At 40.0% G+C, this 19,441-nt stretch overlaps 1 protein-coding gene across 1 annotated transcript in view; it reads right to left on the bottom strand.

Moving 5' to 3' along the window:
* EDC3 (enhancer of mRNA decapping 3) overlaps positions 1 to 19,118 on the bottom strand; it is a 51,116-nt gene extending 31,998 nt beyond the window's left edge. The window contains exons 1-2 of the mRNA XM_060005624.1: positions 18,986 to 19,118; positions 2,726 to 2,936 (exon numbers count right to left, since the gene is read on the bottom strand). Coding sequence (XP_059861607.1) covers positions 2,726 to 2,889 — 164 coding nt within the window. The 5' untranslated portion in view covers positions 2,890 to 2,936; positions 18,986 to 19,118. The remainder of the gene's footprint in view (positions 1 to 2,725; positions 2,937 to 18,985) is intronic.
* Positions 19,119 to 19,441: the final 323 nt, after the last annotated feature.

The following is a 19,441-nucleotide window of genomic DNA, read 5'->3' as shown; positions in this document are numbered from 1 at the left end:
TTGGGGAGGGGGAGGGATGGAGTGGGAGTTTGGGGTTAGGAGATACAAACTATTAGAATGTATGGACAAGGTCCTACTGTAAAGCACAGGGAACTATATTCAGTGTCCTGGGATAGACCATAATGGAGAAGAATATAAAAAAGAATGTATACATATGTATAACCGAGTCACTCTGCTGTACAGTAGAAATTAGCACAACATTGTAAATCAACTATACTTCAGTAAAAAATATAGAGATCTATTGTTAATCACAAAACTATCATTAACATCTTAGATTTCTAGACTGCTTAATAGTTTTTTTTCATTCATTCACTCACCTGCTCATCCGATAGGTATACACAGAGTACTTACTATATGGTAAGCCCTGTACTAGGAGTGGGGTATATAGCTATGAAAAGCATTACATGCCCACAAGGAACTCACAGTCTAGTTAGCAGAAAATTCAAGTAGGTAATCAAAAGTGTTAAATACTATGACAGAGGTATGTACAGGGGACTAGAGCTCCCCAAAGCAAAATACATGCGAGTCTGGCAGAGATGGATGAAGCACTTAAGCTAAGTCTGGTGGGGGAAGGAAAATAAGAGTTGGCCAAGCAGAGTATGGTAGGGAGAGGGGCATCTTAGGCCAAGGCTCAGAGATTGAGAAAATGTGGGCCATTTGAGGACCTGCAAATGTCACAGTGTTACTAAAGAGTAGAATGCTTATGGAGGGCCATTAGGAGCTAAGGCTGTGGAGGAAATTAGGGATCAGATCATAATCACACTGGATTTTCCTGGTGGCTGTAAGGAAGGTGGAGAAACTAGACGCAGGGTCACCAGTTAGGAGATGAGGCAAGAAATAAGAGAGGATGAACAGGGCAAGTGCCAGTGCAAAGAGAGAGGGGAGGACAGAACCAAATAACATTTGGAATCCACAGAATTTGGTAACTAACTGAACATGAGGATCAAGAGAAAGAATTTATTATGACTCCTAAGCTTCTAACTTGGGTGAAAGGTGTCGTTAGTCACTAATTAAGGGTACACCTTGGGAGGAAGAAATCTGCAGATAACATAAGGAGCTCAGCTTTGAAAATCTTAATTTAGGATATTCTGTGGGATATCCACCTGGAAATGACCAGTAGACAATTAAATTAAAGTGTATGGAACTTACATAATGGGTCTAAATTAAAGATTTGGGATCTCACTAATGTGTAAGAAGATACCCATAAGACTGTCTAAAGAGAATACAGACTCAGAAAAGAACCAAAGATAGAACTTTGACTAACCCCATCTTAAAAACTGAGAAGAAAAGGAATCTGGGGGTGGGGGTGGGGGAAGGTGTATAAAGGAATGGAGGAATACATGGCAAGAAAACCCAAAGGGTGACAAAGAAACTAAAAGAAGAGGCCATTCCAACAGTTAGGGCACATTTGAATAAGATCAGATTTGAGACACTCCACTGAATTTGGCACTTGGCAAAAGCTATTTCAGCAAGATGGTAAAGTTGGAAAAAAGACAATGGTGGAGTAGGGAGGGCCTAGAGGGACTAGGCCACAAAGGGAATGAAAGCAGACTACAGTTGACCCTTGAACAACAGTTTGAACTGTGCAGGTCCACTTATACATGGATTTTTTTCCCCCACTAAATACATTCTATAGTTCCACATGATCCATGGTTGGTTGAATCTGCAGAGACAGAACCATGGATACTGACGGTCAAATGTAAAGTTATACCCAGACTGTCGATGGCGCAGGCAGTTGGCGCCCTAACCTCCTCATTTTTCAAGGGTCAACTGTATTTTGCTCTGAAAAGAATTATGAGTACAAAGAGAAGGGAAATGACAGGGCAATACCTAGTGGCAAATGCAAGGTGTGTGTGTAGTGGGGGCAGGGGGGAGTGTTTTTACTATGGGGGAGGCCTGGGAATGTTAGAAAGCAAAGAGAAAAGAGACAGTATAAAGGTTGCAAGTGAGGACACAAAAGAAAAGGAGTAGGGCCTCAAAGGAGATAGAAAAGGATAGCACATAAAGCATACGTGCGATAAGGTTAGCCCTGAACACAAAGGATATTTCTTCCATGAAGACTTCAGAGGAGATAAGCAATAAGAATGGATACACCTACAGAAAAGGTTACATGTGGATGCTGTTTAGGAAGTCAAGGAAGCTCTTGCCAGACAGTCTCTTTTTTTTAAAAAAAAAAAAGCACATAAGAAAGGGAGGTTTCTGTCAAACTTGTGAAAAGAGGGATGTGGAGACAGCTAAGGTTGAGATCTGTTAGCAAACACTAAGAAAAATACATTCCTGTAGCTAAGAACTTCAGCTACTGGCTACACTGTGCCTCTGGAGATAAATCATAATATAAATCTACAAAGAGAGATAGTTACATGGTGGGGTGGGGGGATCAATAAAGACCTTAGATGTAAGAAAGCACAAATAATACAAAACTGAGAAAGGAAATCTGAAACCAGAAAACAGAAATATTATTCTGAATTTGATGCATTTAAATATAATATTGCATGTCTGACAGAGATAAGAAAAATGTTTCACAAACCCTGAATCATTAGCTGAAAGCTAATTATGACACAAAGTCTCTGCTGAAACAGTAGAACTATAAGATCTAAGATTGCAAAGTCTCACCCCTGATAAGACTCTACTCAAAAGTAGCCCTATGCAAGAGAATACTGGCAATGAGACCTAGGTCAAGCTCCACAGATCACCAGACTGGATTTGGAAGAATCAGGATACTCACCTGAAAGTGACTTCTGGCACAAGGCACTTCACTCCATTGTGGAAAGGCCGGGTGAGAGAAATGGTCTGGCTGACCTGATCCACTGCTGATACTCTTCCCTGATAGACACCCAAGCTATCTCCACAGTTGATGGACACAATACTGCCCAGCCAATCCGCAGCCATGTTTCAGATGTGAGACCACCGTGGAGAGAAGGAACAATGTAGTGTACCTTGAGAAAAAGATAAATCTTTAATAAAATTCACCAAACATTATACCAGGTCTGTACCAGGTGTTCTTAATAATATATATTCTATCATATCCTTAATTGAGGTAATCAAGCATAAAAAATAAAGCTTTTTTTTTTAGTAGGAGTAAGCATACTAATGAATAAGCAATACCATTATATATATAGATCTTACAACTGCTTTAAACCACATGCACTGGATATTTACCTGGACATCATATCACAAAAACTATCACTTGTTTTATAACATTATATATTTATTTATTTATTTATTTTTTGCGGTACGTGGCCCTCTCACCGTTGTGGCCTCTCCCGTTGCGGAGCACAGGCTCCAGACGCACAGGCTCAGTGGCCAATGGGCCGCTGGCTAATGGGCTGGCTAATGGGCTCTACAGCGCAGGCTCAGTAGTTGTGGCGCATGGGCTCAGTAGCTCTGCGGCATGTGGGATCTTCCCAGACCGGGGCACGAACCCGTGTCCCCTGCATCGGCAGGCGGACTCTCAACCACTGCGCCACCAGGGGAGCCCATATAACATTATATTTTAATATATCTGCCAGCAGAATGTTTTCAAAGAGAATAAATAATATATGAAAAAATAATGTTGGTAATGTCACAGTAGCTCATATCAGACTAACCCTCTTGCTGATGACAATGAAAAATTGTGGACAAAATTTTTTTTTTAAAAAGCTGACTGAAGGCATTAGAGAACACTACACCTAACTACAGAATAACATTCTTTTCAAGTTCACCAACACATGCTGGGCCTTAAACTAGTATCAATTCATTTCAAAGGACTGAAATCAGACAGAGTATGCTCTTTGTCCATAACAGAATTAAATTGGAAGTTGATAATAAGATATTTCAAATATCCCAAAATATCTGGAAATTAAGCAAGACATTTCTAAATAACCTATGGGTCAAAGAAGAAATCAAAAGGGCAGTTAGAAAACAGTTCAAATTCGGGACTTCCCTGGCAGTCCAGTGGTTAAGACTCTGCGCTTCCACTGCAGGGGGCGTGGGTTCGATCCCTTGTCGGGGAACTAAGATCCTGTACACCATGCCACGTGGCCAAAAAACAGAAAACAGTTCAAACTCAATGAAAATGAAAATATAACGTATCAACATTTATGGGATGCACTTAAAATAGTGTTTGAAGGGAAATTTATATATTTATCTATTTCTAATATAAATGCTTATATTAGAAAAGATGAAAGGTTTAAAACCAATGATTGGGCTTCCCTGGTGGCGCAGTGGTTAAGAATCCGCCTGCCAATGAAGGGGACACGGGTTTGTGCCCCGGTCTGGGAAGATCCCACATGCCGCAGAGCTACTGAGCCCATGTGCCACAACTACTGAGCCTGCGCTCTAGAGCCCATTAGCCACAACTACTGAAGCCCATGCGCCTAGAACCCATACTCCCCAACAAGAGAAGCCACCGCAGTGAGAAGCCTGTGCACCACAATGAAGAGTAGCCCCCGCTCGCTGCAACTGAGAAAGCCTGCGTGCAGCAACAAAGACCCAACGTGGCCAAAAAAAGAGAAAAGAAACAAAAGGGTTGCAACAGAAATGTCATAAAAAATTAAGGCAAGGGCTTCCCTGATGGCGCAGTGGTTGAGAGTCCGCCTGCCGATGCAGGGGACACGGGTTTGTGCCCCGGTCTGGGAAGATCCCACATGCCGCGGAGCGGCTGGGCCCATGAGCCATGGCCGCTGAGCCTGCGCGTCCGGAGCCTGTGCTCTGCAACGGGAGAGGCCACAGCAAGAGGCCCGTGTACCGCAAAAAAAAAAAAAAAAAAAAAAAAAAGCAAGAATAGGGACTTCCCTGGTGGTGCAGTGGTTAAGAATCCACCTGCCAATGCAGGGGACACGGGTTCAATCCCTGGGCTGGGAAGATCCCACATGACACGGGGGAAGATCCCACAGCTGGCAGAGCAACTAAGCCCGTGCACCACAACTGCTAGAGCCTGAGCTCTAGAGCCTGTGAGCCACAACTACTGAACCTACACGCCACAACTACTGAAGGCTGTGAGCCCTAGAGCCCAGACGCTGCAACTACTGAGCCCACGTGCCACAACTACTGAAGCCCGCATGCTACAACTACTGAGCTCACGCACCTAGAGCCCATGCTCCACAACAAGAGAAGCCACCACAACGAGAAGCTCACAGACTGCAACGAAGAGTAGCCCCCACTCGCCACAACTAGAGAAAGCCCTCACACAGCAAAGACCCAATGCAGCCAAAAAATTAAAAAAAAAAAAATTCAAGAATTTTTTAAGTCAACAGAAGAGAATTAAGACAATCTTCTTTGATGACTCAAGCAGAACATAAATATTTTTTAAAATAAAATAACATACTTAGTTTAATAACTATATCAGGCTTCATATCCTCCAGTGAAAGAATACAATTATACTTTGCTTTTGTTGTTAAAACAAACGAACGGTGATGGAATAAATGGATATCCATCAGTAGAAAATGAACACTGACCTAAATCTCATAATTTATATATACATTTACTCAAAATGGGTCATGGACTTAAATGTAAAATGTCAAACTATAAAACTTTTAGGAAAAGCATAAGAGAAGCCTTCAGGATCTAGGGTAAGGCAAAAAGTTCTTAGACTTGATCCATTAAAAGAGAAACTGATCAGATGGACTTCTTGAAAATTAAAAACTTTTGCTCTGCAAGAGGATCCTTGTTAGGAGGATAAAAAAGACAAGTTACAGACTGGCAGAAAATATTTGCAAACTGCATTATCTGACAAGGACAAATGACTAGTATCTAGAATATATAAAGAACTCTCAGGACTTCCCTGGTGGTCCAGTGGCTAAGACTCCGTGTTCCCAATGCAGGGGTCCCGGGTTCGATCCCTAGTCAGGGAACTAGATCCCGCATGCCACAACTAAGAGTTCGCATGCTGCAACTAAAGATCCCTCATGCTGCAACTAAAGATCCCACATGCCACAACTAAAAATCCTGCATGCCGCAACTAAAGATCCCGCATGCTGCAACAAAGACCCCGTGTGCCACAACTAAGACCCGGCACAGCCAAATAAATAAATAAATAAACATTTTTAAAAAAAGAACTCTCAAAACTCAATGGTAAAAAAACCCCCAAACAATCCACTCCATAATGGGTAAAAGACACAAAATGCCGTTTCAACAAAGAAGATATACGGATGGTAAATAAATACATGAAAAGATATTCAACATCATTAACCATTAGGGAAATATAAACTAAAACCACAATGAGATATCACTACATATCCACCAGAATGGCTAAAATGAAAAACAGTACCACCAAGTGCGAGCAAGGATGTGGAAAAACTGGTTTACTCATACACTCACACATTGCTGACAGGACTACTAAATGGTGCAGCCATTCTGGAAAACAATTTGGCAATTTATAAAAAAATCTAAACATGCAACTCCTACGTGACCCAGCAACCGCACGACTGGTCATTTATCTCAGAGAAAGGAAGACTTAGGTTCACATGAAAACCTGTACATGAATGTTCATATCAGGTTTACTCCTAAAGCCTCAAACTGGAACAGCCTAGATGACCTTCCATGTGTGAATCGTGAAACAAACTGTGGTATATTCATGCCAGGGAGAAAAAGTGAAAAAAAGCCAACCCCAAAAGATTACATCCTGTATGATTCCATTTGTGTAATATTCTTGAAAGAACAAACTATAGAAATGGAGAAGAGATTAGTGGTTCCCAGGGGTGAGGGAAGTGCTGGGAGGCAGGAAGAAAACAGGGATGACTATAAATGAGCAACATGAGGGATCCTTGTAGTAATGGAAACATTCTATATTTGACCATATCAATGTCAATATCCTGGTAGTGATATTGTACTATAGTTTTGCAAGACGTCACCAATGGGGAAAAACAGGTAGGGTATATGGAATTTCTATTATTTCTTACAAGTGCATATGAATCTACAGTTACCTCAAATAAAAAGGTTAATTTTTTAAAATATCAGCGTCTTCTACCACATTAACAAAGTAAATGGGAAATCATGGATGGTCATGTCAATACATGTAGAAAGATAATCTGACAAAATTCAACATCCATCCATGATATAAAAAAGGGGCAGTGGCATCTACAAAACAATTAAAGCTAACATCATACTAATGGTGAAACAATGAATTCTTTCCCCCGCAAGACTGGGACAAGGCAAGAATGTCCACTCTCGCCACTTCTGCTTCTTATTCAACACTATATTTAGGTCCTAGCCAGTGAAATAAAAAAAGAAAAAGAAATAAAAAGCATAAATATTGGAAAGGAAGATGTAAAGTTATCTTTATTTGTAAGCTGTATTATTGACTGTGCATGTAGAAAACCCTAAGGAATGTACCCCCCCCAAAATCCTACTAGTATGACTTTAGCAAGATCACAGGATACATGCTCAATATAAAATAAACAACGGTATTTTATATAATAGCAACAAACAACTGAAAATGAAATTTTAAAATACTATTTATAATAGTATTAAAAACCAAAATACTTAGGAATAAATCTAATGAAAAATGGGCAGGACCTCTATGATAAAAACTGAAAGACTGCTGAGAAAAATTAAAAGAAGATCTAAATAAATGGAGAGATGTACCACATTCACAGACTGAAGAGCTTAAAGTTGTCAATTCTCCCCAAGTTGATCTGTGGATCAAATACAAATATTAATAAAAATCCCAGCTGGCCTTTTTGGAGAAACTGAAAAACTGGTCCTAAAATCTATATGGAAATGCAAAATACTTAGAATAGCCAAAATAATCATATAAAAGAAAAACAGAGGTAGTTGTTTTACACTATCTTCTTTCAAGTTTTACTATAAAGCTATAGAAAATCAGTGTGGTATTGGTGCGAGGATAGACAACTAGATCAACAGAACAGAGTCCAGAAATAGACCTACACACACATGGTCAACTGACTTCTGATCAAGGTACCAAGATAAATCAATGGAAAAATCAAAAAGTATTTTTCAGTAAATGGTGCTAGAACAACTGGATATATATGAGAAAAAAATAACGGTCTAGTCTTATCCCACATAGATACAAAAAAATTAATTTGAAATAAACTATCTAAACATAAAACTAAAGCTACTGGGAAAACAAAAAAATAGAATATTTTAGTGACCTTAGGGCAGAGAAAGATTTCTTTAGCCAAAACACAAATAAGTACTAATCATAAAAGAAAAAATCTGATGAATCAGATTTCATCACAATTTTAAAGTCTTGCTCATCAAAAGTCATCATTAAAGAATACAAGTTGGAAGAGGTATAAAAAAGATGCAGCTGGGAGGCAACTAGAGCAGCCCATTTAAGAGATGGTGGTAAGCTGGCATAAGCAGAAGCAATGAAGATGGAAAGAAGATGACAGATTCAAAACCTATATAGGTGATGGTTTAAATTTGGTGATGATTTAATATAGTAGGTAACAGAAAGGGGGGGGAATCACCATTAAGAAAACAAAAGGTGAATGGAACACACATAATCCCACAGCCTTTATACACATACCATCATATTGTGTAACAGCAGCAGCAGCTAGCATTTATTGCACACTTACTATGTCTCAGGAACGAGCTAAAACTTTAGGGGCATTCTCTCCTTCAATCATCATGACAACCCTATGAGGCAGCTACCTTACTATCCCATTTTACAGATGGGGAATTTACAACAGAGAGATTATAATGGATATTTTACATACTTGTAACCAGGGCATAAAGGCAGCTTCTTAGTACAATGGCATATTTTGCATGCTGTACATATTAAACTGCATTCACATATCACAGTTTTTTTCTCAATGGGCATTTAGATAATTCCATTTTTCACAATTATGGTTAGTGCAGCAATGATCAATTTCATTCCGTGCTTGTCTTAAATAATTTTCTCAGGATAGAGCCTCAGTCAAAAAGCCACCTAGCTTTCATTACAATACTCCAGAGCAGAAAACTCTTTTTTTCAAACCAAATTATTTTCCACTTTTTTCCAAACCAAATCATTCTCTGGATGGGTTAAGACAGTCATAAATTTAAAACAAAGGTACTGTAATAAAATATTTAGGAAGGTATTCCATATAATCTAGCCCCATCTCAAAATCATTCCAATGAAGGCTACCTCCCTGGCAGCCAAGCATTTCAAGAAAACTCTCAAATTTATGATGGCAAAAAGATGTTTCTGCCCTCTTCTGTTACAATCACCCCAAAACAAGAAAAGAAAAAAAAGAAAAGGTAAGTCACAGTCAAGGAGAACATATTCACAATAGATATATCTGATAAAGAACTTGTATCCAGAATATATAAGGAATGCTTACAAATCAGGAATAAAAAGGAAACACCACATTTTTTTAAAAGTAGGCAAAAGAAGTTATATGAATAGCCAATAAACATATGAAAAGCTGTTCAATTATCATTAATTATCAGAGAAATGTAAATTAAAATACAATGAGGGACTTCCCTGGTCCAGTGGTTACGATTCCGTGTTCCCAATGCAGGGGACCTGGGTTCGATCCCTGGTCAGGAAACTAGATCTCCCGCACACCGCAACTAAAGATCCCGTAAGCCACAACTAAAGATCCCGCACGTGGCAATGAAGATCCCGCGTGCCACAACTAAGACCTGGTGCAGCCAAATAAATAAATATTAAACACACACACACACACACACACACACACATGAGACAACCCAAACATCCATGATGGACGAATGGATAAACAAAACACGCTATACACGTAAAATGGAATATCATTCAGTCTTAAAAAGGAAGTTAGTTCTGATATATGTTACAACACAGATAAACCTTGAAGACATTATACTAAGTGAAATAAGACACAAAAGGACAAATCTTGTATGATTCCACTTTTATGAAGAATTTAGAATAGTCAAACTCACAGAGACAGAAAGTAGAACAGTGTTTGCCAGGGGTTGGGGGAGCAGGAAACGGGGTGTTACTATTTAATGGGAACAGAGTTTCAGTTAGGTATGATGAAAAAGTTCTAGAGACAGATGATGGTGATGGTTGCATAACAATGTGAGTGCACCTAATGTCACTGAACTGTACACTTAAAAATGGTTAAAATGATAAATTTTATGTATACTTCACCACAATAAAAAAAAATTAAATTGGGAAAAAACCAACAGAGGATACTACACCCACTAGTATGGATCAAAATTGAAAGCACCAAATGTGTATGACAATGTGAAGCAACTGGAACTCTCTTACACTGCTGACCGTGTAAAATGATACAAGCACTTTGGAAAAGTTTGGCAGTTTTTTACAATATTAAACACACACCTGTGATCCAAAACTTCATTCCTAGGATTTACACAGGAGAAATAAAAACATATATTCACAAAAAGACTTGTACACACATGTACAAAGTACATTATCACAATATCCGAAAACTGGAAACAAGGAGAAGAGAGGAAACAATGATGGTGTAATTATACAACAGAACACTACTGGACAATAAAAAGGAACAAATTACTTATGCTACAACACAGATGATTTTCAAAAACTGAAAGAAGTCATACAGATACATTTATATGAGTCTATTTATAAGAATTTCTACAAGATGCACTACTTTATAGTGAGAAAAATCAAACGTGTTTGCCTATAGGGTGGAAAACTGACTAGAAAGAGGCACAGAGGCCTCTTTCTGTGCCTCCTGAAATGAAAATGTTCTATGTTTTTACTGATGCAGTAGTTACAAGGATGTACACATCTATCAAAACTCACTGAATTGGGCATTTAACGTCTGTGCATTTTTATTGTATGTAAACCATATCTCAATAAAAAAGGAGGAAAAGTATATGTAGCCAACATAAGCACTATATAATGCCACAGAATATTTAGCCATTCCTCCAGTAAGATTAACTTCCTAGCAAGGTTTTCCATAAATGTAAGGATGAAAACTCACACATTGGACAGTTCCTACAAAGATGTCTGTCAGGCATCTCATAAATGCCCAAAATAGAATTTTTGATTTCTTTAGCCCCACACTCAACATCCCCCAATTTGTTCCTTCCCAAGCTTTTCCCATCTTAATAAATGGCACCAATATCCACTACACTGCTTAGACAAAAAAAGAAATAAAAAAGAGTCAAAAGTCATCCTTGATTCCTTTCTTGTCCTTCATCCCATACTTTCAATTCATCAACAAATCCTATTGTCACCACCTCAAAGATAGGTCTATTTCTCTCCAGCTCCACTACCACCTTCCTAGTCCAAGTCACCATCATCTCGTAATTACAGGAAACCTCTAACTAGTATCTCTGCTTCCACTTCTGCCCCTCCAATTCTTTCTCTACAAAGCAGCCAGAGCAAATTTTAAAATGTAAATCACTTGTCATGATTCTGCTTAATAACTTCCTTTCCATGGACTGTAGGCCCTACATGATCTGATTTCTGCTAACCTCTACAGACAGCTTCATCTCTCACCACTCCCTTCCCCCTGTTCTCCAGACACACTAACCTTCTTACTCTTCCTCAAACATATCAAGTTTGTTCCCTCCAAAACTTTGCACCAGGTATTCTCAGAACACTCTTGCCCCAGCTCTGTGAACAGCTAGTTCTATCTTTTCTTTCTGGTATCTGCTAAAATGTCACCACCCCAAAGAGGCCTTCCCTGGCTATCCAATTTAATGCAGCTACTCCCCATCACTCTCCAACACTTTCTGTTATGATTCCAAAATGACTCACCATATGAATTATCTTATTTGTTTATGTTGCATGTGTTACCCCACTAGAATGTAAGCTCCACCAGGGCAAGGGACCTTGTCTGTTTTGTTCTGCCTAGAATGGAAGAGGAACTCAATAAATATTAATCCAATCAATGAATGAATTAGATATAATAAATCTGACAGAGGTTAATCACTCAAAATCTAGAGTATCTAAATACTCTAGATTTAAATGCCTTGGCTCTCCTTGGAAATGGTTCTAAAAATACAATATCCCTAAGCATATCCTATGCAAAATCCTATGTAAGATATGAAATCTAACACTGCCCTACACACAGAAGGAAGTCAGCAAACAGCAGATGAGTATATAAACATAACATACAACACTAAGTATAAAATGAAACACTGGCTTAGTGTTTCCCATGAAAAATAGAAAAGAAATAGAATAGCGTTTTAAACAGTTTTCAAATATTAATTTCAGAAATATACCTACAGAAAACAGTCTAAAAAAGGAAAAATAGCTATATATATATATATATATATATATATATATTTAAAGGAGCAAAAAAGGCACTCCTGTGGTTAAAAAAAAAAGTATGTCTCATTAGAAATACAAAAACCTAAAGACAAACTCAGGTAGTTCTGTAGTATTTAACTGAGCAAGTATCATAAAACTGTGTTGACAGAACAGAAAATAAAAGAAACAATGCATTAGCAGGCTCATCCATCAATTTTTTTTTACATTTTATTATAGAAAATTTCAAACATATCCAAACATAGACAGAACAGCATAATGATCCCCACATACCCATCACTGAGTTGCAACAGCTATCAATATATCTCAAAGAATTTAAGAGATCAGGTGAACTTCTAATGCAACACAATTTCAACACTGATGATGGTAAAAGGCACATAAAACACATGTTTTATGCTTATTTTTCCCTTCCTGATTGGCCTTTGTCTACTTAATGTCACAAAAGTATGGAGTTCCTTTCCTATCATCTATATTCCATCATAATCCTACTCTGATGCTTATTTTATTTTTGCCTTTTTCTTTTTTTTGGCCGCACCTCACAGCATGCCAGATCTTAGTTCCCCCACCAGGGATCAAACCCGTGCCCGCTGCAGTGGAAGTGCGGATTCTTAACCACTGGACCGCCAGGGAAGTCCCTGATGCTTATTTTAGATAGATGCAGAATGAAGAGCTGTAATAAGAATTTTAGAAATACCAGAAATTAATCAGATGTGAAAAGACTCTTTACTTCTTCATTCAACATATATCTTTAAGACACTGATATTAAACATTCAAGTTTATATTATGTTAATAATAACTAAATAGAATTTTAATAGTTTTAAAGAAAATTCCTTTATTAAATGAAAACAGTAAATCTAAAACAAGTGGAGGGGCTTCCCTGGTGGCGCAGTGGTTGGGAATCTGCCTGCCAACACAGGGGACACAGGTTTGAGCCCTGGTCTGGGAAGATACCACGTGCCACGGAGCTACTAGGCCCATGCGCCACAACTACTGAGCTTGCGTGCTTAGAGCCCATACTCCACAACGGGAGAGGCCACTGCAATGAGAAGCTCGCACACCGCAGCAAAGAGTGGCCCCTGCTTGCCACAGCTAGAGAAGGCCCGCATTCTGCAGTGAAGACCCAACACAGCCAAAAATTAATTGAATATATAAACAAATAAATAAAACAAGTGGAATGCCAACATCTGGGTTTCTAATCAGATGAACACACTAAGCGAGGAGGCTTCATCAATTACAGGGCTAACACCTTCATGTCAAAAGAAGAGCTACCACTGAAGATGATCTAGGAGCTACAAACAGACCAATCTTTTTCTTTTTTTGGACACACTGCGTGGCTTGCGGATTTTTAGTGACCGGACCAGTGATCGAACCCTCGCCCTCAGCAGTTAAAGTGCAGAGTCCTAACCACTGGACCACCAGGGAATTCCCAAGCAGACCAATCTTTGTTTTTTATCTTCTACTTTTCTATCATGGTATTACACAGATAGTAAGTCTACATATTTTAAGTTTACAGCTCAATGAATTTTTACATATTAATTTACCCAAATAACCACCACTCAATCAAGACACAGTATTTTGAACACTCCAGAAGATTCCACTGTGTTCCCACAAAGGCAGCCATTATTCTGATATCTACCACAAAAGATTCATTTAGCCTGTTTTTGAACTTCATACAAATGGAATCATAAAGGTTCTCTTTTAAAGTGTCTGGATTCTTTTGCTCAATATTACATCTGTGAGATTCATCACCATGTAGTATTCTATTATATAACTATGCCTCAGTATATTTATCCATTCTACTGCTGATAGACAGTTGGATTATTTCCAGTTTGGGGGCTATTATGAATAAAAAATTAAACATTTTTGTATATGTCTTTGTGGTGGACAAATGTACCCATTTATGCTGGGCATACCACACACAGAAGTAGATATGGGATGATTTTGCTCAAATGCTATCAGGATTTCCAGACTACCGAATGCCACACTATGAGACTTTACTGAATCATTTCTCTTGTAACATAAGTCAGGTAAACCTAAATGGTCTTCCACCCATTATGCAACTGAGGTAGTTGCCAAAATGATTCAAAGACAACTTGCCAATAACAGACCTACAAACTTCCATCTCATCTGCCACATCACACAGAACTCACAGCACTCAGATCCAAGAAGCAATCCCTTGGTCTGCTAAGGACAATTAAATCAACAGTTACGGATGAGTGGTTAGTTACGGATTTCTGAAAAACTAGGTATTTTTCCACACATCTATGTAGAAGGGTGTTTGTAGAATCAAAAGCTTGGGAATGGCAGAGATCTGAAAAGAAAACATCTAGTACAACCCTAGTACTAGGCCCCTATCTTCCACAAAAGGCAACATAGTGAAAAGGGCACGGACTTCTGAAGTCAGACATTACAGGCCAGAATTACAAGCAAATTATCCTAATCTGAGTCTCAATCGTCTCAACTATAAAATGGGAATTACAGTTGACCCTGAACAACATGGGCTTGAATGGCACAAGGCTACTTAAACGCCAATTTTCTTTACTAAATACTACAGTACTACACGATGGGCGGTTGGTTGAATCTGAGATGCAGAACCGCAGATACAGAAGAACCAGGTATATGGAGGGCCAACTATAGATTATACTCGAATTTTCAACTTTGCAGAGGGTTGGTGGCCCAATAGTTCAAGCGTCAACTGTATGCCAATTATACCACCACCTCACAGAACCATTGTGAAGTTTAAATGAAATAATCTATACAATTTCTACGATACAACAAATTTTATTTCAAATGTCTCTGTTTTTTTTGGGGGGGGGCGCAGCATGCAGCATCTTAGTTCCCTGACCAGGGATCAAACCTGTGCCCCCTGCAGTGGAAGCGCAGAGTCTTAACCACTGGACCACCAAGGGAAGTCCCTCAGATACCTCCTTTTCACAGAAAGAATACTGGCCAGATAGGGGATTTGAGTTATGGTCCTAGAAAATCATACTGTGAGGGCCCCTCCCATCACACCTGAACAAAACTACAAATTGGAATACACATATCCTTAGGGGTACACAAAGATATGCAAGCAAGGGAATCCATTTCCACCTTACTCTTTCATAAACCTGATCTGCCTAGATAACTGGATTATCAAATAAGGTTTTCAGGCATAAAATTTATTATTTTAAAACAGGGGTCAGAAAACTACGGCCCACGTACCAAATCTGGCCCACTACCAATAAAGTTGTATTGGAACACAACCCCACACAGCTGTTTGCTTATGGTCTGTGGCTGTTTTTGCACTACAATGGGAGAACTTAGCAGTACTGACAGAGACCACATGGCCCACAAAGCCTACCACCAGGTCCTTTGCAGAAAAACTTTGCTGACTCCTGTTTTAGGATAAAATTCTGTGGGATAAATAGAATGGATACAAGTTCAAAAAGGAAAAGGAAAAATATGAAATGGACATTCCCAGAAGGATATAATTACCAAAACTGACTCAAAAAGTAATAGAAAATCCGGATAGACCTATACCAAGTAAAAACACTGATTTAGTAATTCCAAATCTTCCTACAAAGAAAAGCCCAGGCCCAGAGGACTTCACTGGTAAATTCTATAAAACACATAGAAATAAATAATTAACAATTCTACATAAACTCTTTTAGAAAATAGAAGAAGAGGAACATTGCCCAACTCACTTTATGAGGGTAATTTTACTCTAATACTAAGGCCAGCCAAAGATATCATAAGAAAAGGAAACTTCAGACCAATATCCCTCATGAACATAGAGATGTTCACAAAAATTCTTTTTTTTTTAACATCTTTATTGGGGTATAATTGCTTTACAATGGTGTGTTAGTTTCTGCTTTATAACAAAGTGAATCCGTTATACATATACATATGTTCCCATATCTTTTCCGTCTTGCATCTTCCTCCCTCCCACCCTCCCTATCCCACCCCTCCAGGAGGTCACAAAGCACCGAGTTGATATCCCTGTGCTATGCAACAAAAATTCTTAATACTAGCAAATTGAATTCAGCAACATATAAAAAGTATTATACACCACGACTCAATGGGATTCATTCCAGGAACACAAGATTGGCTTAACATCTGAAAATCAAGTAATGTAAGACACCATTTATACATATCCATATCCTAGAGGGCTTTTTTAATATAAAAAAAGGTTATCTGAGGACTTCCCTGGTGGTCTTGTGGTTAAGACTCCACGCTCCCAATGCAGGGGGCCCGGGTTTGATCCCTGGTCAGGGAACTAGATCCCGCATGCCACAACCAAGAGTCCACATGCCACAACTAAAGATCATGCATGCCGCAATGAAGATCCTGCGTGCCGCAACTAAGACCCAGCACAGCCAAATAAATAAATATTTAAAAAAAATAAATATATCTGTATATTTTAAAAACATCAACTTGCTATTACATTTAGAAACTTTGTATTTATTTTTAAAAAGTCAATATTTACAACCTGTCAGAAATTACATCCTAGGGACTTCACTGGTGGTGCAGTGGTTAAGAATCTGCCTGCCAATGCTGGGTTCGATCCCTGGTCCGGGAAGATCCCACATGCCACAGAGCACTAAGCCTGTACGCCACAACTACTGAGCCTGCGCTCTAGAGCCTGCAAGCCACAACTACTGAGTCCATGTGTCATAACTACTGAAGCCCGCGTGCCTAGAGCCCATGCTCCACAATGAGAAGCCACCACAATGAGAAGCCCCCACAATGAGAAGCCCACACACCACAACGAAGAGTAGCCCCCACTCGCCACAACTAGAGAAAGCCCATGCACAGCAACAAAGACCCAATGCAGCCATAAATAAATAAGTTTTAAAAAGAAAAAAAAATAATTTACATCCTAAACTATTTAAAATTAAATATTTAAACTACTTAAATTTCTGATGACCCTTCCATTTCATTAGACTGCACTGGGCAAATCTTGAGAATACCCAGATGATACTTTCTCTCTTCACTTCATAAAGGCAACAAATTGATAAGCACACTCTCTAGATAAGCCTTCAAATACACACTGTGTATAAAGAAAGTGACAGAGCCTCAACACTGATCACCAAAATCCCAGCTGTAAGTTGTGCCCACAAATCAAATCCCTACAGACATAGATGCTCAAAGTCATGATGTCATCTAATTTTACCACTATATGGCAAATCCCCCCCCATCTCACCCACCAGGTCATCGGAAAAGACTCAAACACCTTGCCAAAATTCGGACACATTATCACTATGGATACTGCCCTCCTTTGAGATACCGATATGAATGTCCTGTCCTGTTGTTCTGGTGAAGAACTCTAGTAACCCTGCTCCTCTGGTTGATAAGAAGAGAAAAATGATATATTTTCCACCTTGCATTACTTACAGAATCTCAGGAATCTCAAGAATCTTAATTAAACATTTTCTAGTCCAATGTTTTTCAAACTACAGGTCTTTAGAAGTCAGACCCATTACAGGTCAGAGTCAATTTAGTGAGTTGCAATCAACTTTTTTTTTCTTTTAATGAAATAGAAAATGTCAGAGGGCATCGTATATAGAAAGGGTAAACTTTTGTTTCCTGTGTGTGTACACACTCTGTGCATGCAGGGGTCACACAGGGTCAGCATGTAAAATACATTAACTGTGGGTCACAGGTCAAAAAGTTTGCGAGATACTCTGCTAGTCCCACAGCCCTGACCCCTCAAGAAAGCTCCACCAGAAACTTCTTAGCAATTAAAAAGTTATGTTATTGGGTGGGGGGGGGGATGAACTGGGAGATTGGGATTGACATACATACACTAATATGTATAAAATAGATAACTAATAAGAACCTGGTGTATAAAATAAAATTCAAAAAAAAATTTTTTTGTTATGTTATTTGTAACCATCTCCGTTTTATACAGAGAAACCAAAATATAGGAATTCTGTGTTCAGTACCCTTTATCTGCCATTCATAAAAAAAAGCCTAGAATCCATCTGAGGTTTCCAGTTGAAACAGTGACCTGCTCAGGGACAGTCACTTACGTTTTGATGGGATTGAGACAGATCGCAGACTGAAATCAGTTTAGCCTGTGGCTAGGGAAGAGAACAAAAACCATTCTGGGTCTCGAGTTCCTCACCTGTAACCACAGGAGAGGACTGTTAAGACTCCTAGTTCCAGAATTGGGAGGTTTACTGACAACCACCTGGCCAAGCAGGTGAAGACTATGCCTCCCACACACCAAAACACTTGAACTTGAACCATTCAACAAGTCAATTACTGATCAAGTCAACTAATATCGCACAAAGACTACCGATAATAAGAAGCTAAGACTTAACACGAACTGCAGTAAACAATCAAGGGGAAGTCCCCAGGATTCAGCAGAAGCTGCACCCTAGCAGGTATCATTATTTCTCAGCCACCCTTCCCTCTCAGAGTCCAGTTCACCTCTGTCCTCCAGCTATCAGTCATGGATGTGGCACTCGCGCTCTTCCTTGCCACCGTACTTCATTGTGCAAAAGAAAACTGAAGCAGGGAGCAATGAGTGGGCGGGCTGCAGGAACCATCAGCAAGGCTAAACTAAGAGGCTAGGCGGCTAATGCCTCACACCTCCCACAATTCCTCTACTATTTAAAATCCCGCTCCGCTCGGCCTCCCACCTCAAACCATACCCCGGAGGCAAGCCTTAGTAATGGGGCCCCTGCGCACCCGAAGCGGCCCCCAGCTCGTGCCCGCCTCTAAAAAGGTCTGCAAGGCCTGGAACCACGAAGCCTAAAAGCAAACCCTCCTGGCAACCCCGGAAGCCCCCTCCCACGAGCGCCCACTAGTCACCCGCCTGCCCCTCGCTCCCACCTCCACGCCGCCGGGCCTGCGCCTCCTACGCACACCACACCAACACGGCCCTGAAACACCGCAGGACCCAGAGACCACGGGGCTTCTCCACATCCACCCCGACAGCCGCGGCCGCCGCCGGAAGCGTCCGCGACCCCACGCCGCCGCCATGAGGTCACTTCCGGCGCGACGCCTCGGAAACCGGAGGGCCGGCCGCTGAGGGGCGGGACGCCTGAGAAATTGTGAGAGTTTGGGAAGAGCGCTACTAGGGTCAACTCTGTGGCCTTCCAGAACCGCACCTGCTCTCCATTTTGCATTCCCCGCCTTCTTATATCGGGGGGAGTCTGCGTTCGAGCTGGAGTCCTGTCCCCCGTCCTCGGCTCAGATTCCTGGGGAGCTCCCCTCTCTCGCGTAGTCTTGATAAAAAGCTCCGGCTTTCCCTCCAGTCCCTCTTGGGCTAATAGCCGAACCAGAGCG

This window comes from Delphinus delphis, chromosome 2, assembly GCF_949987515.2.
Source record: "Delphinus delphis chromosome 2, mDelDel1.2, whole genome shotgun sequence".
In the NCBI taxonomy this organism is placed as follows: domain Eukaryota; kingdom Metazoa; phylum Chordata; class Mammalia; order Artiodactyla; family Delphinidae; genus Delphinus; species Delphinus delphis.
This window is presented reverse-complemented; position numbering and strand designations above follow the sequence as displayed.